This window comes from Rutilus rutilus (assembly GCF_951802725.1).
Source record: "Rutilus rutilus genome assembly, chromosome: 13".
Lineage (NCBI taxonomy): Eukaryota > Metazoa > Chordata > Actinopteri > Cypriniformes > Leuciscidae > Rutilus > Rutilus rutilus.
Genome location: NC_140218.1, coordinates 11,249,207 through 11,277,182, shown reverse-complemented (window position 1 = coordinate 11,277,182; position 27,976 = coordinate 11,249,207). Strand labels below are relative to the sequence as shown.

General features: G+C 38.3%; 2 protein-coding genes across 2 annotated transcripts; one reads left to right on the top strand and one right to left on the bottom strand.

Annotated features, from left to right (window-relative positions):
• Positions 1-777: 777 nt before the first annotated feature.
• On the bottom strand, positions 778-7,050 carry tgm1l3 (transglutaminase 1 like 3). Its single transcript, XM_084428807.1, has 14 exons — positions 6,868-7,050; positions 6,026-6,420; positions 5,103-5,294; positions 4,765-5,016; positions 4,245-4,363; positions 4,014-4,121; positions 3,700-3,877; positions 3,469-3,607; positions 2,866-3,058; positions 2,444-2,597; positions 2,078-2,362; positions 1,746-1,906; positions 1,403-1,539; positions 778-1,293 (listed from the first exon to the last, which is right to left on the bottom strand). The coding sequence occupies exons 2-14, from the start codon at positions 6,417-6,419 to the stop codon at positions 1,149-1,151; spliced, it is 2,457 nt and encodes an 818-aa protein (XP_084284933.1). The 5' UTR covers position 6,420; positions 6,868-7,050; the 3' UTR covers positions 778-1,148.
• Positions 7,051-21,911: 14,861 nt separating this feature from the next.
• On the top strand, positions 21,912-26,674 carry tent5ab (terminal nucleotidyltransferase 5Ab). Its single transcript, XM_084427907.1, has 3 exons — positions 21,912-21,978; positions 22,102-22,957; positions 23,915-26,674. The coding sequence occupies exons 2-3, from the start codon at positions 22,571-22,573 to the stop codon at positions 24,695-24,697; spliced, it is 1,170 nt and encodes a 389-aa protein (XP_084284033.1). The 5' UTR covers positions 21,912-21,978; positions 22,102-22,570; the 3' UTR covers positions 24,698-26,674.
• The last annotated feature ends 1,302 nt before the right edge of the window (positions 26,675-27,976 follow it).

Sequence of the window (27,976 nt, the reverse complement as noted above, 5' to 3'; positions counted from 1 at the left end):
ATTCTCCAAACTCGTCAGGCATTATAGGAGAAGACTCAGAGCTGTTATCCTGGAAAAAGGAGGTTGCAAAAAGTATTTAATAAAAGGGGGCAAATAATTGTTCCCACTGTGTTTTGGAGAAAAACATTTATTTCATAATGTGATTTTCCCCCTTCTTTCAATTATTTTGCTTCAATAAAAAGTTAGATTTTTGCATTTAAAAATAAATAAATATATATTTCAAAAGGATAAACAACGGAAGTGAATCGATCAAAACTAACTTTAGCTGGACAATAATATTCTAGAGCTGCTGTAAAGCCAAAACAATCTCTGTTACTTTAATTTCCTATTATCACTGTGAAGCTGCTTTGAAACAATCTATATTGTTAAAAGCGCTATATAAATGAAGGTGACTTGACTTGAAGCATCTCCATGCAACTCGTGTTTCATTGTGATTCATCAATCCTCACACAATTGACCATATTCTGCCAAAAACGTCATTCTGTCTTTGAAAGGTTTTCTGAGACCGCAATGGCTTTTTAAGTGGTGCATTTTCTTACATTTTGCTAATTTCCTGACTAATAATTTGTTTTAGACAATTAAAAGCTTAATGTTGAGCCATTTTGGGTTTAGCCCAAATTGTTTTTGTTTTTTTGCCCAGGAGTGTACACTGTAATGTTCTAACGCTCATACACTCGCTACTTGTTTCAAATAACCCACAAAGTGTCATTGCTTGTTGTATAACATCATGATCATTTGATCTACAGATTCATTATTACTCATCACAAACACACATTTACTGCAAGTTAATGACTTTTATTGATGCAACATTGAGGACAGATTATCAGCGCAGCTACAAGAAGAAAATAAATCATAGAACACAACCACCAATTGTCAGTTGTTTAGGTTGACTACATAACAAAAGAAAGCAAATGACTAGAATGATTGAATATTTGCAATCTTTCTTATGATATGTGAAACTACATCACATATTCCAAAATATAACACCCACAAAAAAACAATGTCAGCCATAAATCATCCCTTTAAAAGCAAGATCCCGAGATTAAATGCACCCTTTGGTTACATAACTAAAACACCTTTTTTTTTTTTAACTCCGCGTGAAAAGCATGCTGAAAGCTTTCTGGTCCTCCGGGTATTTGAGTGCTTGTTTACTTTTCTCTGACAATGATGTTAGAGCATCCATGAACCTGAGTGAGTTGAGGACAATCCAGGGAGGCCAGAAGTTTGTAAGGGCCATGACACTTGGGAATAAATTTCTCCGTCAGGTTCACTATGGCATGGCTTGCGATGTCACTGATAAACAGACAAAAAAGTAAGAATTTATTTATATACCAATAAAAATGAATAGTAGCATGTTACATGTGCCATTCTTTTGTATAGTTTAACACGATTCATTTCCTACCCATAGTTAATGGATCTGCAGTGCTTCAGTCCCAGTCCCTCGATACGGAATATGGCGTTCTTCAGCACGCAGGGCAGTGGGTTCTGGAAAGTGATTTGGATCGGCACTTCTTTGCCCACCACACAATCACATCCAGGCTGAAAACCACAATCCAAATTAACACCACACTACAGATTACAGGACAGTCATGCAAAAGACTCCATTTTCCACCTAGCTAATAATCATCAGTAGTTCTTGATTTTACTTCTAGCCATAAGACAGGCTTATAAAATGTATAGTTTGATCAACAAACACACATTATGTCCTGCAGTTGAAGTATAGATTTCAAGTTATTCAAACTCACAGTAATAACCAGATCGGGTGTGCACATCCTGAAGTTGAAGCGTTTGGCCACAATCTGCTTAGTTTGAGTGACCCGTCCAGCGACAGTGAGCATCATGGCTGAATGATCCACAAGGTGAGTCTTGTAATCCTCATATCGCAGGGCCCACTCCACAACCTTGGCTAAAGAGGAACAAGAGATAAACAATGATGAATACTAATGCTTCTGTTGAAAGTAACAGTAAAATCCTCATCCCCATCATATCAGAACAATTCATATTGGACTTGATTTGATTTTAGTCTCTGAACGGATTTTTACATTCTCCACTTTAGCTAAGCTCTTTCATTTCTTACTTTCACTGGCCTTGAGCTCAAAGCAGTTCTGGTCCTTCTTCACCAAGGATTTTTGGACTCCGGTGTAGTATGTGGCCGACAGATGGCTGTGGAGGGTGACGCTACGAGCTGAGTTGCATTTGTTCTTCAGAGCGATGCAGAGCATGGCATCCTTGCCCACACACAGTCCATCACCCTTCATGCTGATATCACAGACAACATCCTCAGCGCAGGGCAGTGGGTATGTGCATCTCCTGGAGCCATGACGAAGGGCTAACTCTACAGCACAACGCTCCTCCTCTGAACCTGAAGGTTGTGGGGAAGGAAGCTATTACAACTATTCCAAGTGAAAGAGTCTTTAAGTGACGTGTGTCTTTGACTTTTCACCTTCTGGGTGCTTGTAGCAGTTTGTGATATCCACACGTTTGTCTGAGCCGACAGCCTTGGTGCTGATGCAGTGACCCACTGCGTTCTTATCAATGTGGACCACAGCGAAGGTTCCACATGCTGTTCTCTGCCAGAAGACTACGTCACTGTTCACCTACAGCAAGAAAATGTAGTAAAACAGGAAAATAACAGAATCAGTGATGCAAGCTTCATCAAATATGAGGCAAATTCAAATTATCCAGCTCAATTCAGTTCAAGTTTTGTTCTCATCTGATAGTGTCAGTGCAGTCAAATCAATAAAACACTAACATTATAATATATTACCATAAGATAGTGTGCACGCTACAAAGAGATTCACATGTTCTGGAATAACTGCATCAAAACCCTGTGCTTAATGCTCCAATTACAAGGCATGCTCGTACCTCAGCAAAAACGAAGGGAGTGTCATATTTAATGAAGACCTGTCCACTGCGGACCGCAGCAACAGATGTTGGGCCGCAGCGGAAGATGCCCTGGCTGGTCTCCTGAGGAGTGGAATCAACCACCTGCCAACCTCCAAAACCACATGGGAGGTCGGGACGAGCCATCCAGGCCTCATTCCACACGTGGTAGTTCCTACACGAAGAGAAGGAGAAGGATTCACATCACAGCAGAGGAGACAGAAATATAATGCAATGCAAGAGGACACAAGAAAAGATTGCAATGCAAATTCATCACTTGAACATTGCATAGTTTAGGTGATCACAATTAGATATATAAATATTAAATTTTTATTCAGTGCATTTACATTTTCTCGCCAGTAGGCGGTGCTCAAGCTGCTATCGCCAAACTGCATATTCAGCTTTGCAGTATGCAAGCCATTGTAAAGATATAGTCTCAATTCCTACTTGGTATCTTTATAATCAACTACTTTTGTAAATATGTAGTGAAAATGTCAAATTAATTTAGATAATACTGCTTAATGATACTATAGTTGACACTGTTGCTGATGTTGCATAATGAAAGAGGTTCATACAGAATCTTACCAGATTGAATCACGGTTCAGGTTATCGATCAGACAGAAGTTCTCATCAAGATAAATATCTACTGTCATAGACACGTCGGTGTCATGAGCAGAACAGAAGTTTGTGACCGGACGAGTGGGAATGCCCAAACATCTCAACACTACGAGAAAGAGAAGAAGAATAAGTGCATTACATCTACAATCCCTTTCTCAACCCTTATTGTCTCCTTGTCCATTCCGCCTGAACTCTTACGTGTGTTGGTGACTCCAGCGAAGGCCATGCTCTGTCCATATCTGACAGGTATTCCTCCACATTGGTAGTATTGTTTCAGGATGGCACTGCTTCCGCACCAGGATGTAGGAGAAGTTCCGTCTCCATAGCAGTTTGACCAGTTACCCACCAACACACCACAGTCATCGTTGGCATTAATCTGTGAAAGAGTGAAGAGTGCTACATTATTATCTGTTCTCTTTCTAAACATCATCAAGTCATGATTGCATCATTCAGATGAAGCATAGAGCCCATCAGGAAGTTCGTTAGGCTTCATGAGGAAAATGAAGACTTACCATAGCAGACACCACTCTGGCCACGTTAATAGGGTCGCCCCATCCTGAGCAAGGTCCACCACTCTTCTCCAACACAAACAAACACGCTGCCAAGATTCCGTCATCAAACTAAGAATCAGAGGAATTAAAAGTTAAGTGTGCAATTTCTGTGGCTGTATTCCAGCACTTCAGATCAAACATATTCCATTGCAAACATTTTGACATAATATTAATGAAAAGTTTGGCTCTTACTTGGCCAAAGTTCCAGGTTCTGGATGCGATCTGACATTTAGTTCCATAGAAGATTCTGCCCGTGTCATTCAGCACATACTCAACTCTCTGAGCCTCATCCTCCAGGTACACAGAGTCATCTAGTAAAGAAAGAGAGTGCTGACATTTAAACTGAGAAGCTTCATATACTGTAGTTTCGATAATGGTTTCATTTGTTTTTTCTTGATTCAGTTTTACAACCATTTACCGATTATAATAATCAATGTTCCTTCTCTTGGGTAGATGCTTGATTAACATCCAGTGCCATTCTTTACAAAGACATTTGTAGAAATATACAAATACAGCCTATATTGAAAACATTTCTGGTAAGTTTATATATATATAAGATATTTATATATCTTGCAAATTAATAAGTGTGGCATGTTTTTGTTTGCAAGATTTCTCACAGCTACAGTCCTGTATTAAAAATTAAGTAATATTAATTAAACATTGTGTTCAAAAGTCTGAAATGCAGTTCTCTTCCTCTTCATACTGTACATACCTTTACACCAGGGGTTGAACAGCATGTAAACGTCATTGCAAGGGTTGCATGATGACATGGCTCTGCCTCTTGGGCCGCAAGTCACAACGGTGAGGCTGTATCGTCCAATACAAGCAGTCGGAAGGGAGTACACAGACAGTTTGACTCGGTTTTGCACCCTTTCGACAATCTTGGCCTCCCAGCGACATCTTTTAAATTCTTCCACTAATGGAACAATCACCAGAGTGCCATTGCATATTGATGGAGCATTACCTGTAAAATACAAACAGTTATTATCATTAACTAAAAGTAAAAAAAAAAAAAAAAAAACTCAAGCTGATCCAAAAGACTTAACCAACCAAGTCTCAGCTCCAGGTGAAGTTTGTCACATTTCAGATTGAACGGCCGGGACAGCTCAACCCACATCTGGAAACACTGTCCTCTACGGACAATGAGGTTATCACTACGATAACAATTGGTGTGATGCTCCAGACGATTCTGACACTTCCAGGATTTAATCAGGTCAACACAACGCACCTGCAGAACCAAATCTGAGGAAAACCAAGCAGAAGAAATCAATCTGCTGGACTGGTACTGTTCGCGTGTTGGTCAAAAATGAATGAACTTTTTGTATTCTTTTATTTTGTATTTTTATGAGATTTTATGATACTAATCTGTATTTATGCAGTATTTATAATGTACCTGACAATTAAATTTCCAATTTAAACGCACATAAAGCTTTAATGCTTTAGAGCACAGACTTCAGTTTGGTCTCTTTTTTAAGGACGAAACTTGGCAGATTATTGCTGAAGTAAAAAAAAAAAAAAAAAACGTGAAAAAGTTTAAAAATATATAAATGGTAAAAATATAAAAATACCATTTTCAGTTTCTATATGAAATATATATTTTCCAAAACACGTTTTACTCTAAAACTGTGGGAAAATCAAAGCCATAAATCTAAACAAGCTGTGTTCCAAATTTGAGGTTGATATCTCAAAAAATTTGCTTTCAGTAAGATTGTGTTTGGGTGCAGTACCAAACGTTTCCACTAGATGAAATTCGTCTCCCATTCCAATGCGCTCATTTTTGACTGCGAACAATACAAAGTCTGACTTTTTTTTTTTCTTTTTTTTTTTTGCTTCTTTTTTGTTTGTTCACACAGCAATTGCCAAAACCTTTGCCAAGTTTCGCAACGTAAACGTTTTCGCTAAAAAATGACCGAACAGCACCAAAGTGTTAATAAACACGTTTCACAAACACAGAACAGATCTACAAGTCTTACCTTCACAGGTACGCACACATTCATCAGCACACTCATTGTAGAAGACTTGCTTGCAGTCATAGCCACAGCGAGGTCTCACGTAGTTGCAAGGGTTGGCGCACGGGTTGGCGCACGGGTTGGTGCACGGGTTGACACAAGGATTCACAAAAGGAACCACGCAAGGTTGGATCACAGGTTTCACACAAGAAGAGACCAAAGGCTTCACGCAAGGGTCCACACAAGGAGTGACCAAAGGCTTCACGCAAGGGTCCACACAAGGAGTGACATAAGGCTTCACCCAAGGGTCCACACAAGGGTTCTGGTACACCTGCCCGTAGTGTGGTCCGAGTATTGCGGCTGGGAAACGGCCGATGTTGCAGAAGTTGTTGGTCTGGCCCCACCTATAGAAAGACATGCTGTGAAGAAGTGCAGAAAAAGAAGAAGGAGAGTGATGTTGTCACCTAAATGGTTAAACATTCATGTACTGTATAGGCCTATAACATCTTTCAAGGACTCCATCTCTAAATTTCAACAGAAAACCCTATAGTGAAAAAAAGTACTTTATTGATTTTGAAATATATTCCCTTTTTCAATAGTACATTGCAAATATATAAGCTACTAACAATTTTTAACTAAGTATACTTGAAGTTGTTCCAATTTAGCTCACAAAAGTACACTAAATATACCTAAAGTTATGCTTTACTACAATTTAATTACAACTAGAATATACTATACTTTGAAACTGAGTTGTTTCAAAATAGCACTCTTCAAGTTAACTAATCAATTACACACTTGAAGTGCTAAATTAGTCTGGCTGCAAGTATACTAATGCAAAAATCAACATTTTTTAGTTGATTACTTACATGTTTCCGGTTAGTTCTCTGGAGTGATGTTGAATCTGAAGAGAGTAACAGTTCTTATTGAACTCAAATTACTGAAGTAAAGTAAGTCTGTCTGGAACCACGGCTTCTTGCGCTGTGACACTTCTCTCCACTGTAGTCTGCTATATATATTCACATCTCCATTCCCAGCCCATTCACATGAGTAACTGAAGTGCCTACAGTGTTTCCTTGTATCATGGGAGGGAGGGAAGGATTGGAGATGAATCACACAGGTTAATTCGAAAAACGAATGTGATTCGAATGTGAAACAAATTTACGGTTTAGTGTAATTGCTCTGATAGTAGGCTATAATTGGTATAAGCATAATTAAATTTTAATGGAGCAATTCCAGCATACAGGAGCACATAAGCACATTTATGCATGGATTAGCCTATGCATTTATGATGGAGTTTTGACCTCATTCTCTGTTTTACACAGTAACACTATACTGTATAAAGTATTAGAAATGTAAACAAATTAAACACTCTTCAAATTTGCGGCCCTCTGTCTAGATTTCAACAAGCTGGCTTCTCTCAACCAACAAAAAAGTATGTCTGTCTTGTCTTCTTTTAAGCATAAATCTAACAAAAGTAAGTGAGATTAATGTGCAAAGAATTATTACATTAAGGATGCTTAGACATTTTTACTGAAATATTAGATGAAAAATGTAATTAAGAAAATGACCTTTTTCCCTAATCCTCCAGAAATTCATGTCAGCATAATTTCTTTATATGCAATTACTTATAAGACCTTTTTGAATGTTAATATTAATTGACAATTTGAGAGAGATCGTGTGCTAATTTTATATTTCACAGGGAGTAAATAAGAACTTTTCAAGACTGTTATGAGACATTACATTAGTAAATGTTTCGTACTCTACGGTGTGACTTGCTTAACTTCATCTAAAACTATATCATTTTATAATAATCTTGATGTTGGGAAAAATTCTGTTCAACCAAAAGTGTCTCAGTGAAGCAATTTACACACCCAGAACCTTTCTGCAAGTCTTTAGACACAAACAGACACACCACAGGTTTAAACGGTTTGCTTCTGCGTTTCATAGCTGTCATCAAAAAATAAATCACAAAAAATAAAGGATTAGGGTGAGGACTTAACTGTAATTTGCATCATAATCGTCAAAGAAAATAATCTGAGCACAACAGGGCAAAACACCCAGTGTTAATGCTGGGTTTGGCGATCATGCCATCAGTCAACGATTCGCCCAATGTCTATTTCTGTATTGCATAAATTGCCTCCTTTATGATCAGAGGTTGAGCACATGAATTTGAGTAAATTATCAATTAATTGAGGGGCAAGTGCTCTGTATGAATTATAAATCTAACTTTCACAGATTTTTTGGTCTGGCCTCAATTAATTCAGAGTTATTAAGCACAATCATCCTGCATGTTTAAATCTCCATTTGCTTCTGAATGCTCATCTGATTTTCCGACTAATTATCAGACCAGATGACTTTCCCATGTAACTTGACCCTGCATGGTCTTTGTGTAAAAGCCCTAATTTTGCAGATTCAGAGGGCAAAACTATACAACACTTGTTCACCAGTAGAAACTAAGTGATATGTGGAATGACATTGAGAGTATGATGACAGTATTTTCATCTTTGGGGGAACTATCAAGCAATCCTGAAAGCAGACTTACTGGACATGCAAGATCATTTGTGTCTCCTCCTTCGGGTAGTTATTGTGCTTTGAAGTTTAGGAATGAAAAGAAAATTATGTTGTTACAGTTTGGACAGCAAGGAGGATTACAGATTTAATGCCACTGAATCTCTTAAATGATTCAGTCTGGATACTAATGGCACTAATTAGGTCAGACCAGGATCTCATACATAATTCTGACTGAACTCAACGTCTCAGCTTCTCAAACGGCGACACCAAATTCCCTACTTTAAAATATTTGTACAGAAAATTATCATTTATACGCATGTGTGTGTGTGTGTGTTCAAAACCATTAGAAGTCAGTAAGTATACTTTAGAAAGAAATTAATAAATTAGCAAGGACACAATAAATTGATCAAAAATACAGTATAAACAGATCTATCTATCTATCTATCTATCTATCTATCTATCTATCTATCTATCTATCTATCTATCTATCTATCTATCTATCTATCTATCTATCTATCTATCTATCTATCTATCTATCTATCTATCTATCTATCTATCTATCTATCTATCTATCTATATATTGTAATATTGTATATGTGTGTGTGTATATATATATATATATATATATATATATATATATATATATATATATACTTAGAAAGCCTCTAAGTGCCATCTGAAATTTTCTTCTAGAATGATCATTTTTATAAAGCTTGTATATTTAAGTTCAGTAATTTCACTTAAATGACAATTAATAGGTAATTTGCATTTCCATTTAAGTGAAATTATTGAACTTAAATATACAAGCTTGATAAAAATGATCATTCTAGAAGAAAACGTCAGATGGCACTTAGAGGCTTTTGCATCTGAACTCTTCATATATATATATATATATATATATATATATATATATATATATATATGTAATTATGTAAACAAATGAACACTTTGCGGCTCTCTGTCTAGATTTCTCTCAACCAATTAAAAATAATAAAAAAGTATGTTTGTCTTCTTCAAGTAAAAATACTTAAACATCCTTAAACAGGAAAATTGGAAAATCGCTTTTTCTTCTTTTAAACATAAATCTAACAAAATAAGTGAAGTTAATGTGCAAAGAATTATCACACACACACACACACACACACACACACACACACACACACACACACACACACACACACACACACACACACACACACACACACACACACACACACACACAGTATTACTTTTCTTTCAATTAATGACATCAATAATCATAATCATAATCATAATCATAATCATACACTGCTCACTCGTTGGCCAGAGGAGAACTGAGTGACTGAGGCTGGTTCCTCCCAAGTTTTTTTTTTTTCTCCATTCTGTCTCCTGATGGAGTTTTGGTTCCTTGCCACTATTGCCTTGGCTTTTGGCTTGCTTAGTTGGGGACATTTAATATTCAACAATATTATTGATCTGCCTTAATTAGGGATGATGATGCAATTTTCTTCTAGAAACAAACTTTGTTGTATTATTTTCATGCTATCACTGTGAAGCTGCTTTGATACAATCTGTATTGTAAATAGGTGACTTATGATGGTTTATAGGCTACATCTGTTCCTACAATGCATATGTTCATACAATGTATTAACTAAGCAAATATTTATACTACAATTTATAAGTTGTGTTTCTCAGAGAACATAAAGGTGCTGTATGGTTAGATGCAATATCAGCAGTGGCCAAAAGAGGGCTTTAATGAGCATCTGAACCATCAGTCCTTCCTGCTTGAGATCACGCCTGTCTCTGAAACCTGCTGTGCCATTGTTGACTACTAATTTAAGGACCACAGTGTTTATTAGGGGTTCAAGCATGAAATGCTGAAACCCTATTGTAATTGTAAGGATTTGTAAAACTGATCGTGCAGGCCAAACCATAAGGCCTAGAGACTTGAAACCTGGCCAGATGGTAGGCCTCAATTTGGGGACAACCTATCAGAGTATGACCCCGATTGACCCATAGGTGGCGCTACAGCAACCAAAAGTACAAAATCGCTCATAACTCTTAGACCGTCAAGGCGGATAAAATGGCTATCTCCAATTTCGATTTAGGCAGAATTTTCTGCTGTCGCATTTTGACCAAAACCTACTTTTGCGAAGTAGTCCCTGGTTTTTGGCCCGATCGGAACCAGACCAGTCTAGGACAATTCTCTGGACTCTCTAGATCAAAAGTTATCGAACAAAAGTTGAACTTTTGCATTTAGATGGCTGTAATAGGGTAATTTAGGTGGCGCTATAACTGGCAAAAAGCTTTCATTCTTATTAGGGGTTCGGCTTACGATCGGTGATTCACGCTCGCCATGGGACGCCAAAACGTTCGAAGTAGGCGGGGCCACTTTCACTAAAATGGCTATAAATCTTGAAAGCACTGAGATATTTTCACCAAACTTGATATACTCATGTACGAGCTCATTTTGTGGTCACACCAAAAAAATCTGCAGTGATTCACCACTTGGTGGCGCTATAATACAACAAAGGCATAAAACAGCTTATAACTACGCTACCGTTAGTCCGATTGACTTGAAAATGGGCATGCAGTGTCTTTGTCCAGGGTGCCATGCCTTTCTATGAGGACATTGGCCTATCTCGAAAAACATGGCCGCCATTAGCCAGTGAAGTTTGAGCACCTATTACACAAGGTTAACAAAGGCTGATCGGAACAAAACACGGTGGGCATGTTCAACTCATGGCCCTAGAGGTCTGTAAGAATTTTGAAAGAAATCGGCCACTATATGGCGCTAACGAGTTTTATGTCTCTGTAATCACGTAGTGTTTTACAAATCCACACAATATGCATATCATTTGATAGATCTCCTCATACTGAACAACTTTGCCTCAAGAACCACTGCTGTCAATCAAATGATTTGTTAAATATTTGAGATTATTTGAAAACTCTACTTTTTCGAACTCCTCATAGACCGTTTGTCCGAATTGCTCGAAACTTCACATGCATCATCTAGGGACTCTCATGGCAAAAAGTTATCAAAAGATTTTCGATCGATGAAAGCGTTTAGCAGATACAATTTTTTATATATTTCTGGTATGGCCCATTGTGAGTAACATGTCTATATATTGTGTGCACAAAGTAGAAAATTCACAAAACTGTGTAGATAAGAAGAACAACTGATTTTGAAGAAACATGCCAGGTTTCAAGGATTTCTGATGCTCAGATGGCTCACAGTACATTCTATCAAACATTTCAACTGAAGATGAAGCCTTATACTACTGTTGTCCACAAGAGGGACAATCAATCTTTTTTAATCTAATCTTTATCATTATCCAGCATTGGCTGATAAATGTTTAAAACCAGTATTTTTTTTTTTTCAAATAATTAGGGTGCACTGGTATTATAGATTTTGTGTATTCTCTATCATGGATATTTAATGGTTTCAGGGCTACATTTCGGTTTGGCCTAGAACTCAACAGCATAGTTGGCATGACAGGCTTAAATGCTTGAACCCCGTAATTGCTGCTTGCAGCTATATTTTATTATAAAAACTGTTATTATTATAAAAACAACCGCTCCCTCAGATGACATTTTTATTCTTTCAACCAACCGCCGAAATGCATGCATCGACCAGATAAAGACATCTAGCATATAGAATGTTATGCAATCATTCATTTTGGACATGCCTTACAGAAGGCAGCTTTGTTCAGGTTTGCATCTTTGCAGTCAACAAAAATCTTTCCAATAGGGGGCAGGTATTTGCCTGCTTTATATGGTGATATGGTATATATATATATGTAGTGCACATGTCCAAAAAAAAAAAAATATATGAACAAACAGGCTACAAATATACTGTTCTATAAAGAAACCACATCTGGAATGAGCTCCCAGTGTGTTTTGTGTGAGAGAGAAAGCATGAGTATACAAAGCACAAATATACGAAGCATGTGCATGTGTGAGTGTGTTCTGTGAAACCACACACCACCAGGAAACCGGTGAGAACATGCTATTTCAGCAGATCTGCCAAAGCCATTTCACTTCCTCTCAAGAGAATTAGAACAGCACGATTATATATTCCAAAAGAATAGTGCTGTCTAACACTTGTTCTAATACTGACTGTATGGTTACGAACTTATATATAAACCTATGTCTACATAGCCTACATCAATATACACACACACATACATATATATGCATCTGGCAGTAGATCCTTCAAGTCCTGTAGGTTGTGCTATCGAACTTGTTGGTCCAGTACATCTCACTGATGCTCAATTGGATTGAGATCTGGAGAATTTGGAGGCCAGAGCAACACCTTGAACTCTTCAACATGTTCCTCAAACCATTCCTGAACAATGTTTGCAGTGCGATTACATTATCCCGCTGAAAGAGTTCACTTCCACCAGGGAACACCGTTGTCATGAAGGGATGTCTGGTCTGCAACAATGTTTAGGTCGGTGGGATCCGGACCCAGTGTTTCCCAGCAGAACATTGTCCAGAGCGTCACACTCCCTCCACCGGCTCGCCGTCCCACAGTGATCCTGGTGCATCTCTTTAACACAGTGCACACCAGAGCCGGACAGTAACAGAGTACATTTACTTGAGTACAGTTCTTAAGTACAATTTTGAGGGATCTGTACTTTACTCGAGTATCATTTTTGGGGAGTACTCATGACTTTACTCAAGTACATTTGAGAGGCAAATATTGTACTCTTTACTCCGCTACATTTCTATCCATAACCGTGAGTACCCGTTACTACTTCTAAAAAAAAAAAAAAAAGGAAAAAAGACAAATCTCGGAAACCCTCAATTTGTTGTTTCTCTCTCAAACGTGATTGGATTGTGCAGGCGCCACTGATTGGGACAGCCTATCAGCAATCACCTTCAATGGTGACGAAACAATGGATGAAGACGCAGCAGGTCCATCCCGTGATGTAAAAGAAAATGGGACTCATTAGACCATGCAAACTTCTTTCACTGCTTCAAGGTCCAGTTCTGATGCTCATGTGCCGATTGAAACGCTTTCGACGGTGGACAGGGGTCGTATAGGCACTCGGATTGGTCTGACCCAGTCGCCTTGACATACTTTAACAATTTGGCCCTTGTCAAAGTCGCTCTTTATTCAGGCCCATTTCTCCTGCATCCAAAATGTTGATTACAAGAACTGTTTGTTTGCTTATCTAATGTTCTACTATCTAAATGTATTCACTTCACCTGTAATCTCATACAGGTCACTCATAATCCAAAAGAATAGTATTCTAATTTGCAACCAAATTCTAGAAAATCAACATTAAAATCACCTGATCGTGATGACGCAAACTGATAATGACTTTATATTTATATTAAGAAGAATGATTCCTGACTGGTTAACTGGGTCATATCTAAAAACTCCAGGTGTGTTCTGATGATACCGGCAGCTGGGGGGAAACAAAAATGCTAAATGCAACTAATACATTGCAACTAACCATTTAGTCATGCATTGGTATGATAAAGAAAATAGGCTTAGCAACTTTTAAAAACCACAGTAATTCGGGTTGCTAGAAGCTCGCTAAATTAAAGAGACACTGACATGGCAGGTTGTGTGGCATCCACTCATCCTCAAAATACATGATCAACATTACACAAGGTAAAACATTAAATAATTACATTAAATATTTGGCAAATCACACTCACTGCATGTATAAAATTTTAAGAGTCAGATCAAGAAATAGCTTTACTGTATTTTACTGTATGTTGAACAAAGTAAATGTGAAGCAATTAAAAACCTCAAGTTTATATATATGTTTTTCTTGGCTGGTTGCTTAAGACTTCTTTTGAAACAATTCCTCGGAAGAAAAACAAAAAAATCTAACTTAGTAAGAGGAAGACACACTTCCCCATGCAGGATGGAGGTCAAATGGGTCAAAGTAGCTGCTGGTCCCATGCCTATAAAAAACAACAACAGCTAATGGTCTCGTTATGAATCATATTGAATAACTGTCATTTAATAAAAAAAAACATAAAAAAAAAAACATGGTTAAACTCTTTGCTTTATGTCTGTTTTATAATTTTTTTTTTTTTTTTAAACGATGTTAGAAATTAAACATCCATTTTGTGCTATATTGCAACACCTCTTTTTATTTTACCACATTTTACACATACTTCACACAGAGACAGAACAAGTACACTTCAAGCTACAACTAACCACAAACCAATTGAGGTTAGTTTCAAGAACAAACAAAACAAGCTACTGAGATCTCTTAAAGATGTCAAACAGATGGAGACAGATAAAATGAAAACAAGTGTAAAAATAATATTGCACTTTCTTGCTGTAGCATCAATAAAAAAAAAATGCATGTTGTAAATTTCGTATGTTATTAATAGTGAAAAAGCAAGCATACAACTCTCTTAGGATTTTATGTGCTTTTTTTGCAAGGCAGGTGTTTCGGCTTATTTGTGCATGCAAGCGGCCACTTTGCAACCCTTGCAACCACACAGCAACACATTAAAAAACGTTCAAAACATCTACGTATCAATGTGAGGTTTTGTGGCTTTAAAATAGTTTTCGATTATTTATTTATTTTTCTTATTATACCATTATTATTGTCAGTCATGAAGGTGATGTTGCTATTTCAATTAAAACAACATTTAGTGACCTGTTATCTTTTCAAAGTTCGCAAAAAAAAGAAAAAAAAAGAAAAGAAAAGCGAATTAGATGCGTTTCCAAAGTTGTTCGAGCTGATGATGGTGGTAACCAACTGTAAAAAAAAAAAAAAAAACTCCATCAGCGGAAAAAGCCGATTAGTCACGTGGGTTTTAATGTTCGCTACGTTTATTCAGCAAACGCGTTTCCATCTCCCGTTGGTCTATTTTTTTCGCACAAGTCAAAAACCACCTCAAGTGTGCGTAAAAACTTTTTTTGCGAATTAAGGGATATTTTTTTCTGAAATTTGCCGTTTCCATCACTCGTTTCTGATGCGATACTTCAAAATGTGCATATAAACAGGGTGATGGAAATGGGTAGCCTACTAATTACATAATCAGATTCCAAAAATTAAGTACTTGCAAATTATATTACGTTTTAAAATACTGGTAATCAGACTACAGTTACTTCTTATTGATTACATGATTACATGTTAATTCTTATTTCTTACAATGGCAGTAAATTATTAATAATTCATTGATTCTCATATTGTTAGAATACAGTGTTGGAATACATAAAGAATACATAAAGTGTTGTTATGAATAATTAGAATAACAAAGAATACATTTTTTTTTTGTCTTTGTTATTTTATTCATATATTTATATGTTATTTCATAATGCACATTGTGTTCCCATATGAACGTCATAAGCAACCCAAATTTACAGCATATGCAGAGATGGCATTTGTTAAACGAGCTGCTGAGACGCGCATCGAAGACCCGTCTAGGCCACACTTCTTCATTTCATCACCCCACTGTGTTATACCGCGGGTGTGATAAACATCAACCATCACAGTGTTTAATAGTGTTTTGTGCGTGGTCCCACAACATGGCTTCTTACCGACCGGCTAGCGAAACAGAAGTCTAACACATTAGAAGGAAGTACGTCATCGTATTTACTTCCGCGTTGCAAAATAAGGTGGATAGGAACTTCCCCACTTATTTATTTTTCTATCTTTAGAGAAATTTGTTTTTGGGGACTTTTTCTGCAAAGCAATTAAAACCTTATATGTTACTGGCAATAGCTCTATCAAACTGAAAAATGTAACTTCCCCTAGATTTAATCTGGAACGGGGCATTCGTCAGGGATGCCCGATTTCCCCTTATCTGTTTTTACTTTGTGCACAAATTCTCACAACTCATGTTGGTAACAGTGCTATACAAGGAATTTCTTTTCCGGGTAGGGATATCATCATCAGTCAGCTTGCTGACGATACCACAATCTTTTAAAAAAATGCTAGCCAGATACCTGTCGCCATTCAAGTAATTAACCAGTTTTCAGAGGCCTCTGGTCTACCTAAATATTAATAAATGTGAACTGTTGCCTTTAAAAAATTGTAATATACTATTTGCAACATTCCGATCAAGGAAGAAGTTACGTACTTAGGTATTATTATCTCTAAAGATCAGAAAATGAGATGTCCATTAAATTTCTCTCCAATCATTAAAAAAACTCAAGTGGTTGCATAGGGACTTATCTCTAAAAGGCAGAGTGTTGCTTACCAAGGCTGAAGGTATATCCCGGCTTACGTACGCAGCTCTCTCTTTACACCTGGACAGTTGACATTGATAGAATGCTTTTCGACTTCATCTGGAAAAATCGTACCCATTATATTAAAAAAAGTGTTGTTATGAATAATTATGAATCTGGTGGGCTCAACTTTTTGGACTTCAATACCCGGCCTAAATAATACCTTTAAGATTAATTGGGCTAAGCATTTTCTTAAAAACCCTGTCTCGATTTGGAATTTTATTCCCCACTATATATTCTCTCGCTTTGGTGGTCTGGGCTTTATACTACAATGTGGACAAACTCCCTGTAAAACTGTCCACTTTTCACAAGCAGGTCCTTTTAGCTTGGTCTCTAATTTATAAGCATAACTTCACACCTCACAGGCATCTAAACTGGAATAACAGAGATATTTTAAATAAGAACAAGTCACTCTTTTTTGAGAATTGGGTACTTAATCAGATTCTGCTGGTGGACCAGCCGGTTAATGGAGAGGGGCGACTTTTCTCCTATAGAGAGTTTATCAACATATAACATTCCAGTTACGCCAAGAGAATTTGCAATTGTGTTTGACGCCATTCCATCAGGCACAATCATCCTTTTTAGGTATACTGGCAGACTTCCACTTATTTCTGTCTCCCTCCCTGATGTGGCTGAATCACCAGTTGGAAAAATCAGTTTTTCCCAACTTCCTCAAAATAATAAAAACATTCGTGCGTTATTTCAGAAAGAAATTGTTTCTATTCCAAATGTTACTTTTTATTGGAACCGATTTGTAAATGACATTGACTGGAAAAAGGTTTGGATGATTCCTCACAGATACTTGATAGTAAACAAGTGTCGTTCAGAATAATTCACAGATATTACCCTGCTAATCATTACATGGTTAAATTTAAAAGAGACATCAATACAACTGTTCTTTTTGTGAAGACCACCCAGAAACTGTTTTGCACCTCTTTTGGTTTTGCTCACACACCAGAACATTTTGGCAAAACTTCAGCAGATTCATCATTGACCATATTTATAAAGACTTTGACTTCTATTAAAGCAAAATACAACATTCATCCACAATAAGGTAAAGTAAAGAAAAGATGTACTTCATTATAAATGTGTTCAGTCTTTTGGCAAAATTTCACATTCATAAGTGTAAATTCAGCACAAAAAATACTAATTTTGTAATTTTTCTCCATGAAGTTGTACTTTATATTAATCTGATTTCTGGCTCCAACAACAAAAAGGCAGTTAAATCTGTCAACATATGGTCCTCTTTCTCTTTGTAATGGCCCATAAGCTTCCCCTGGCAATATTGTATTGTATTCTGTTTATGTACTATAATTTTGTATGTTGTTAAGTATATTTTGGTTAGTCAACTGTGATTTGTACCCTTTTTTTGCAATAAAAAAAGGAACTTCCCTAAGCAGTTCCCCTCGGGGGAATCCTTGCTGCCATTTTGAAGTGCGTTCCACTTCGTGAAGTGGACGAGAGAAGTTTATATGGACAGACCCTCGTTCCCTCGATTTTGACCGAGGGAGCCAGTACTTCATATGTACATTTCAGGCACCTGTATGTCCCACAATGCAGTACGATTGTGACGTCACCGCAGATCTCGTCTAATCACCACCACAACAAACAACTCTTTGATATATTAATTATATATATATATATATATATATATATATTTTTTTTTTAAAACAACCCAAACACACCTACATACATTTGGATGCTGCATTAAACATAAATCAACTCCATAGCTGATTCAAAGTGATCAAGGGCTTAGGACGTTCCAATCATAGACAGTAAAAGAAATGGACACAGCGACCCCATTGAATTCAACGGAGAAAAGTGAAGTCAATTAGAAGCACTCACTTCCTGATGGTCGAGCGTACTGCGCAGACTCAAACTGAGCTTGACGACGTAGATGTGACGCGAGCAACCCGTCTGTCTTCTAGTAGCTGTGCCAAGAGAAATCTGAATCATTCCCTTCCGAAACTTGCAGAGACGGAGAGTGTGAGTAGGAGGTGTCCATGAGCTAGGAGCAGGAGAAACTTTAATTATTAATTATTTTGTCATTTTGCCTCCACGTCCCCCCGTTTGCGCACGAGCTTCTCCTCCTGTCCATATGGTAATTTCTCTACTGTGCGACAGAGAGTCGCGTGGTTATGACGCAATCGTTAGCCTATTTTTACAAAAACTGCTTCTACGGGGCCATAACGTAAGATACAAGGTAATGGAGCCTTTTATACATTTTCGTGTTTCTTTAGAAATAAATAATGGACAAATGGAGTCTTTAAACGCCTCAGATGTAAAGTTATTCGCTGTCAAAGTGACGCCAAAATGAATGGGAGTCAATGGAATGCTAACAGCAGGTGGGGGTCGGCTAATCAATGGCGGCGCCCGGGGAAGCTTCAGTTTCCGGCTGAAAGATTACCCCCTTGGTTCCAATTCAGCCCATTGCAGTTTCCGCCAGTATAGTGGGCACTCGTGCAACGTAAGCAATGACATACATCCGAGTGAACGAGACGGAGGGAAGTTTGCGAGTGAAGGGCATGACAATTTTGGACTGGAACGCAGCCCCAGTCTACTTCATATACTTCAGGCAGCTCCACATACCACAATACAACACGATTGTGACGTCATTGCGGTTAATTTACCCTACCACAAACAACTCAATGATCTATTAATTATTAAAATAAATGAATAATGTAAACAACTTAAACACACCTATATATATAGAATGCTGCATTAAACAATTTCGTAAGAAAAAAAAAAAAAAAAAATCAACCCCATAGTGGATTCTAAGCGATCAAGTGCTTAGCACGTTCCAATTCAGCCTATTGCAAAGGTTCCGCCAGTAGTGGCCACTCATGCAACGTAAGCAATGACGTAGGCCTACATCCGAGTGAACGGGACCGAGGGAAGTTAGCGAGTGAGGGGCATGACAGTTTTGGACTGGAACGAAACCCTGAGCGTCTGGAAATTGCAGTGATGAAAAGTCCGAAGAGTCGTGAAAGTACAGGCCAATATATACGACGAAGCACAATGCTAGAGAGTTGCTGCTTTCATCTAATCAATGACACTGACACCGCAAATATGCAAATAATGATATAATGATACCGTCAGTTTGAGGCTTTACTAATAAGCCTTCTCCCGACTCACAGGGGTTTAGTAGAGAGAGCGAGAGAAAGTGTGTAACTGTCTCAGTGGTATAGCTGGGGTGCTGGATTGGATAAAGCCTCTTCTGATCTCATTCAGGGGTCAGATGCCAATCTGTCTTACCTCGACAATGTCTACCTGACTAGAAAGACAAGACACTGTAGACTAATGTAGTATGTTCACACGTAACATACTTTAGCCTGAGCTAAAGAGAAAGCATCCGGGCAAATATACGAAAAACAGTGTGATAAAGTTTATGACTCCATGTGTGGAGAGAGAGAGAGAGAGAGAGAGAGAGAGAGAGAGAGAGAGAGAGAGAGAGAGAGAGAGAGAGAGAGAGAGACCGGAAATGCCTGACCGCTTCAACTGACCCTTTCAATGCAACTCCTCCAGGAATCAGGTCCAGGTCACATCATCCGAAAATAAAAAGACTCAAGGAGATTACAGTTTGCATTAAGAAAACGAAGCATTTTAAGGACTAGTCTTTTTGCACTGCATAGCAATTGATGTTTATATAATTATTTCTATCAATGTATATAAATGTTCAATTTAAAAAAAGTAATAATGTCAAAGTGCACAAATGTAAAAATAAATAAATCAATAAATACATATCACAACAGTCTTCATTTTCACTGAGCAAAATATTCTATTTCCTTTGATTTCAAGTATATTAAAAGTCTTTTGCATTGCATTTTTTTTGTTATTATTTTTTTATCACTGTAGGCTATATAAATTATATTTATTTTAATTTCCAGGGAATTGTCTTTAAATACAGTCTTTATTTTAAAATGATTTTAATTAAGTAATAATGTAAAAAAACAACGAATAAATAAATATATACATAAATACAGTATATTATATACTATATATTATATATAATATCCTATTTATCGTTTCAAAGCAGCTTTACAGACAATGCATGTGTCTAAAATTAGATTTTGAGATTAAATGACTGCAACATGTTCTTGACATGTTCTTTTGCTGTATTAAAACAACGAAATAAAAATAAAAACTGTTACAAGTTTTTTTGTTTTTTTTCATGCATTGTACAGTTAGAGTAAATTCATTCTGTTTCGGATTCAAGCACTAAACACACGTTTTGCCTTCTCTTCCTCTCTTCCTCACACACACACACACACACACACACATTCAGAAGTGCGCCAAAGAGTCATGGTGTAGGGGGTAATCTAGAATAATCCTGCTTTATTGGCTGTTACCGCTGTGACGCAGGTCCGCTCCCCCTGATAGAATCTGGGTGACAGCCTGACATTTATACACACATACCAACACACAGTTACCAGTAGTCTCTTTCTATCTTACATGACACACACACACACACACACACTCCGTCTCCCTCCCTCTCCTTTTGCATAGCCATCTAAACAGGGACTTGACTTCCCTTAGACTTCATTTGCCCTTAAATTAAGCTAATTATAATGACTACAGACTAACCCTAACACAGACCCCGAACCCTAAAATAAAACATGCAGCACTTTTAAAAGCCAATAAAGACATTAGAGTCTTAAAGAACCATTTCCTTATGAAGACGCCCCTTTGTCAGATACAATATAGGCACATTTTTCTGCAAAGTTGTCCCTAAAATATAGTTCTATTTACTCACCTGTATAAAGGTGCATCTCAAGTTTAAGATCTGATGACTTTCTCTAGAGGGCAGCATTGACATTCACAGCTATCTATAAAGGCAGAAGGGATGTTTTTTTTGCTAGTCAGTTTTAATTGGTTCGTTTATTATATAGGCTACGTATTCCTTACACTGATGTATTTTAGATATTATAAAATAATTTTCTGAGACATGTATACCAAGTCAATTCTTGGGGCTACAGAAACAGAATTAATAAATAGCCTAAATAAAAATAAAAAAGTTTTTAATCATTAATTATTAAGCTATACTTTATTATAAATATCCCTGTATTGCTTTAACAGGTCGTAAAGGGGTATAACTGTGTATAATATTACTGTAGGCGAGAAGCGTGTGTCTGGATTGGTTTGCGCAGCTGTCACTCAAATTCACCGTCACTCCTGCTTTAGTTTACGGGTTAATCTCTATGCATCCTCACTGTGCAGCCGAGATGACATGAGCAGCCAGCAGTTTGACAGAACAGCTGACAATGTGATCATACAGGTATGTAATCCGTTCAACACATATTATTGATTATGCGCATCTATATTCATTCAGTGCGCAATTTATGTATTAATCGGGCTTGCAACTTATTGATTTATTGATTTATACGTTTATTTTTCACAGAATATAACAACATGTAAAGGCTCAAAGCGTCCAGGTTTCACTTTAAAAGAGGAGAGGGACAGAGTCTTTTGCCACTTGATATTCGTTTTCTTGGAAAGGCGTGCCCTTTTTTCTTTGTCCGACCTGAAAACTCATCGCAATCATGCAGCAATCATTCTGATTCTCACGGCTCCCCGAGAGCCGTGAGAACCCGCGTCCACCGCCGTCGCCACGAACTTCAGCGCTGTGCGCAAACGGGACATCTGGCGAGCTTTTACGCACAGTGGTGAGGCTCAGTAGCGGTGCGCTGCATGCAAAACGAATGCATAGACGTGCATATAAACTCTCACCTGACTGACTCTTCTCTAGAATAAATTCATGAAATTATAGCATTTTCCTTACAACCGCTTACCGTTTCGTTGGACATGGCTAAAGCGATATAAAATTACAGACCTGATTCTAGAAGTCTATAACAAACCGATCTCTCGCCATGGAAGAGAATCTGAGTAACTTGAGCGTGCTGAACTGGGAGCAGGTGAAGCGTCTGGATGTCATCCTGACCGAATCCATTCCTATTCACGGCAAATGGAACTTCCCCACTTTGGAGATGAAACCTCGGGATATTGTCAAAGTGGTGCGGTGTCGCATGGAAGAGCGCAAGATCCACGTCCGGGAGGTCCGGTTGAACGGTTCCGCGGCCAGTCACGTTCTCCACGAGGACAGCGGTTTGGGCTACAAGGATCTGGATCTCATATTTTGCGCGGATCTGAAAGGAGAAGTGGCGTTTCAGACCGTCAAGGATATCGTTCTCGACTCCCTCCTGGACTTTCTGCCTGAAGGAGTGAATAAAGAGAAAATTACTCCAGTGACATTAAAGGTAAACATTTAGTGAGCGTATTATTTGTTAGTTATTTTCATTTGTCTTCATTTGTATTGTAAATCAGTGTCCTGCTTTTTTTTTTTTTGCATGGTTTTACAGGTGGTTTGGGCACTTGGTCAGACTGGGAGACCAGCTAAACCAGATAAAGAAACCTGCTTAGAATGGCTTAATATGTTTGGGTTTTTTTTTGTTGCGGTTTTTTAAAGCAAGGTAGCTAAAAATCCAAGCTAGTAACTGAAACCTTGCAGGGGCTGATTGATTCATCATTGCCACTGCACCCTTGAGCAAGGCACTTAACCTCTATCCCATCAGGACTGCCCTTATTCTAAGTGTAGCTACTGTTACTTTGGATAAGCAAGATTCAGCTAAATATAATGATATAATTCCATGTTTCATGTGTTAAGTAAAGGGGAAGTGCATGACATGTTATAATTTGACATTGACTGGACTAGACATGCCTCTAGTGTCTATTGGATTTAAGCTGCAATAAGATAAGGTCACTGGTTGTAAAAATGTTGGTTTCTACTACAAAGAGGATTTCTCTAAACCAATTTACGATGGATCCGCTTTCACCTCTCTCTACCGTATGCAAAAGCACACAGCGTTTTCATGTATGCAAATTAGGCTGATACAATTTATAGCTATAGCAATGCAATGTAATGCCTTTACTGGATATGCAAAGTGACTTTACAATGTCAAAATTATGCATCTGCAGTCTTCTACTATTGACAAAATGCTTATTGTAGACATATTTAACTTTTCTTGCACACATTTCAATAATGCAGGGAACTTAGCAATGATTTCAATAATTATTTATTTGTCTGCTTTAACACCCACATACAGTTTTGTGCATCTCCATCTTTCAACATGCATACATTTTTCATTGAACATTATATATTGGACTTTTTCAAGATAACACTGTCCTCATCCCAACCATTCTTTCTCTTTCCTCAGGAGGCTTATGTGCAGAAGATGGTGAAAGTGTGTAATGATTCAGACCGTTGGAGTCTGATCTCCCTCTCCAACAACAGCGGGAAGAACGTTGAATTGAAGTTCGTGGATTCCCTGCGGCGACAGTTTGAATTCAGCGTCGACTCTTTTCAGATCCGCCTGGACTCCCTCCTCCTCTTCTACGAGTGTTCGGAGAACCCCATGGCTGAGACGTTCCATCCCTCCATTGTGGGAGAGAGCGTTTACGGAGACTTCAGCGTAGCCTTGGACCACCTGCAACGGAAACTGATCTGCACACGAAATCCAGAAGAGATCCGGGGCGGCGGCTTGCTGAAGTACTGCCACCTGTTGGTGCGAGGTTTCCGTGCCGCTTCGGAAGCCGAGATGAAGCTTCTCGAACGCTACATGTGCTCCCGGTTCTTCATCGACTTCTCAGATGTGGCAGAACAAAGGCGCAAACTCGAGTCCTATCTGCAGAATCACTTTGTGGGACTAGAGGACCGGAAGTATGAGTACCTGACCACCCTACACAGTGTCGTCAATGAAAGTACAGTATGCTTGATGGGACATGAAAGGCGACAGACTCTGAGCCTTATCACCATGTTGGCAGTACGCGTGTTGGCAGAGCAGAATGTAATTCCCAATGTGGCTAACGTCACTTGCTTTTACCAGCCTGCGCCATACATTGCGGACGGCAACTTTAGCAATTACTACATTGCTCAGGTGCAGCCAGTCTACACCTGCCAACCCACCCACACATTCTCGCCATGGTTGCCCTGCAACTGACCAAAATGTGTTAACTCACATCTGGTCCAACATGTCCAGTTAGAGCACCCGCCCAATGACAAGTTGAGAAGTCTGTATTTGTGTGCTCAACAATGTAAGGAAAACCCAAGACTTTCCCAATTGGCGGTTGCTAACTCGCTGCAAGGGGAAGCTACGAGCGCGCCTGATGGGAAAAAGAGAAGAAGAGTGAGGTAACTTGGATTTGTTCCCATTTGGCAGCATGTTCTACCTAGGCTTTCCATGGCTAAGTGCCAGGCCTAAAGAAGCACAGCACTGGCTGAGAGGAAACACCATGGACACATTATAAAGAGCATCTGAGTTACACAGACACAAAAGGGACTTTTTTTTTCTTTTTTTTTTACGTATGTGTGATAGACATACTTGAAGAATCGAAGACATCTGCATATCACGTTGAAAGGGCGGAAAGATTAGCAAGGGAAGTGGTTTTTTTTTTTTTTTTTTTTTTAATGCTCATTACTCATGCTATCAGAAATAACGAACTGAAATCAATGGACACTTTTCTCAAGCCAAGGATATTCTCGTAGATACCAGATACCCAAAACAGATTATCAACTAAGTGCCTTAAACTGAAAAATGAAAGTCACTCTGTTTAATGACCCTAAAGTACATCTTTTTGGAGTCACATATAACTGTGGGTAGTGTACAGTAGTAAATGGGTTATGAATTTTGAAAGCCACTTGATCATGAATTTCCAACCAATAGTTGCAACACCTAATTCTTATAATGTATTAATTTGGCACCACAATAGTGAGAATTAGGGGGCCTATATGAAAGTGTTGCATATTTCCACCCGAGGCATGTACGTATGAGTTTTTCACAGCTTCTTGTCTCATCTAAACTGACCTCAATATACTGTTGGCTCAGCGCTGGCTTAGCTCAGATTAAAATGTCCAGGGCAATGCCATTACATCTAAGGCAGAGAGGTAAAACAGGTCGAGGCTGAACAGGAAGAGAATTAATGAAAGTTGTTTAAGTCCAAATTGTTGTTGTTACATCCAGGTTACCTGGCATCTTTCTGCAGGCCTAATTATCACACAGCCACCAAATCCAGAGATTATACCTTTGACACATCTGACCTGCATAACCTGGGGGATTAAAACCAGCAGAGATACAGCAGTGAGAAGCAGAAGCAAAATTAAGGGAAGTTCAACAAATACCAAAGATATTCTTAATGTTCCTCAAGATTGTGAAGCGACAATACTTGACGTAAGAGCATCTACATGCTGTTGGAACCCCATTTGAATTATTCCATAAAGTCTGAATCAAAAAGCTCAGATGCATACTTTTAAAGCCTTGTCCCAAATGCTCCCCTAAGCCCTTGTGGTCCTCCTCAGTCTACACTTCGGTGACGCAATGCTGCATAGACTGTATGGTAGTAGTTCAAAGGTGTGGGCTCGCCAAAATGGGTGCACTCATGAGCAACCTTCGGAATCCAAAAATGGGACACCATGCGGTTACATGCATGCAATGGCTGTCACCAGTCTGCAGGATTGCAAGTTGGGACAGGGCCTAAGTTTGTTGCTTGCACTTATGGATAAATTCGCCTGATCATACAGAGATGGACACTTTCCTCTCAAACGCTCCCTCACATTATCATCATATCTCTTATTTTTCTACTGATTCTTCTATTTTTGTACATTGGTGATGTTTATGAAAAGGTCTCGGTTAGGACCTTACTCTAATGCTGTGAAGAGTACTGTTGTCTTTTATGAGTCGAAAGAAAAACCCGGCCGAGCATTAGTGCAGCAAATTCTCAACAAGCGTTGATGTAAATTTTCATACTGAGTCATTACGGTTGGATGCCCACACAAGTGTGAATGTCCCGGTGTATGTGTGTCTTATCTTCTAAATTAAACATGTATGTGAATTCAGACGTGAAATTCTGAGTGTCGATATCGCAATGCATCATGTATTTGCAAACCTGAATGACTCATTAAATGGTGATTTTAAAAAATACATCGACTCAGTGATGTTTGTTAGCAATAAAAAAAAAAAAAAACACAAGTCACAATTTGACCCTGATCTCTTGTTGGCCCACAGATTATCTCTTCCTGTTGTGTGGTTTTAACAAAACTAACAGACAGCATGGTATTCAGAAAACCCAAATGAGCACTACAATGCATTTAGGATGTTTTTGCAGGTTAAAATCATGCTAGACCAGGAGTGTCCAAGCTCAGTCCTGGAGGGCCACTGTCCTGCAGAGTTTACCTCCAACACCAATTACACACATCTGAACCAGCTAATCAACAAGGTCTTACTAGGCGTACAAGAAACTTCCAGGCAGTGTCGAGGCAAGTTGGAGCTGAACTCTGCAGGATTGTGGCAAGACCGAGTTTTTGGACACCTCTGTGTGCTAGATCAACACTAGCACTTACTAGAATAAACAAGAATTGACTAGTATAGAAATCCATGGTGGTATAAGATGGTGTTTCCAGATGTGTTAAAAACATCTAGATTCTGCAAATGCATCACATTAACACTTGCAAATGCACCACATTAAAACCCAGCGTTTTTTGTAGCACTCCTACAGAGACTGTTAGTTTCTTATGCTCACAGTAGCAGATGGTTAGTCTGTTTAGAGTACATCACTGTTGGCTAAACGAAGCACCAATCTACCTGTTTAACGATTTCTCTATATAATCTTGTGCTTTTAATGTACTTTGGCAACTGTATGTCTCTCAACAGACCTGTAACTGTTAGCTAAGCAGCACACAGGGTAAGTAGATTTATTGTAGCCTGCGTCATGTTGGCATATACTGGATATCGCTCCGCCTGTCCTTAACTCTCCCTCATTTACGTTTATCCCCTTTCGCTATAGCACCATTGACTTGGTTACGAAACTTTCGGATATAGATTTTCTACTGGTACTGTCAAATCGATTAATCGCAGTTAATTGCATCTAACATAAAAGTTTGTGTGTATAATGTGTGTGTGTGTGTGTATATATATATATATACACACACACATATTATATATTTTCATAACTGCATGTTAGATGCGATTAATCGAATTAACAGCACTATTTTCTACCTTTTGATTTGTGCTGCTTTCTTCAGGTTGAGTCTCTCACACTTATTTTTCCATCTTCCTCCCACTGTCCATATGTCTGTTAGGAGGCCTGCTGGTGAAACAAAATACAGATGAAACCAGCCTAAGTTTGCTTGCTTATATTTAACTTGTCTCATGGTTTTGTAAGATTTAGAGCTAAATAATTTACTCCCTTTGTATTCAAAAGTTGAACTGGAACGGCAGGAAGAG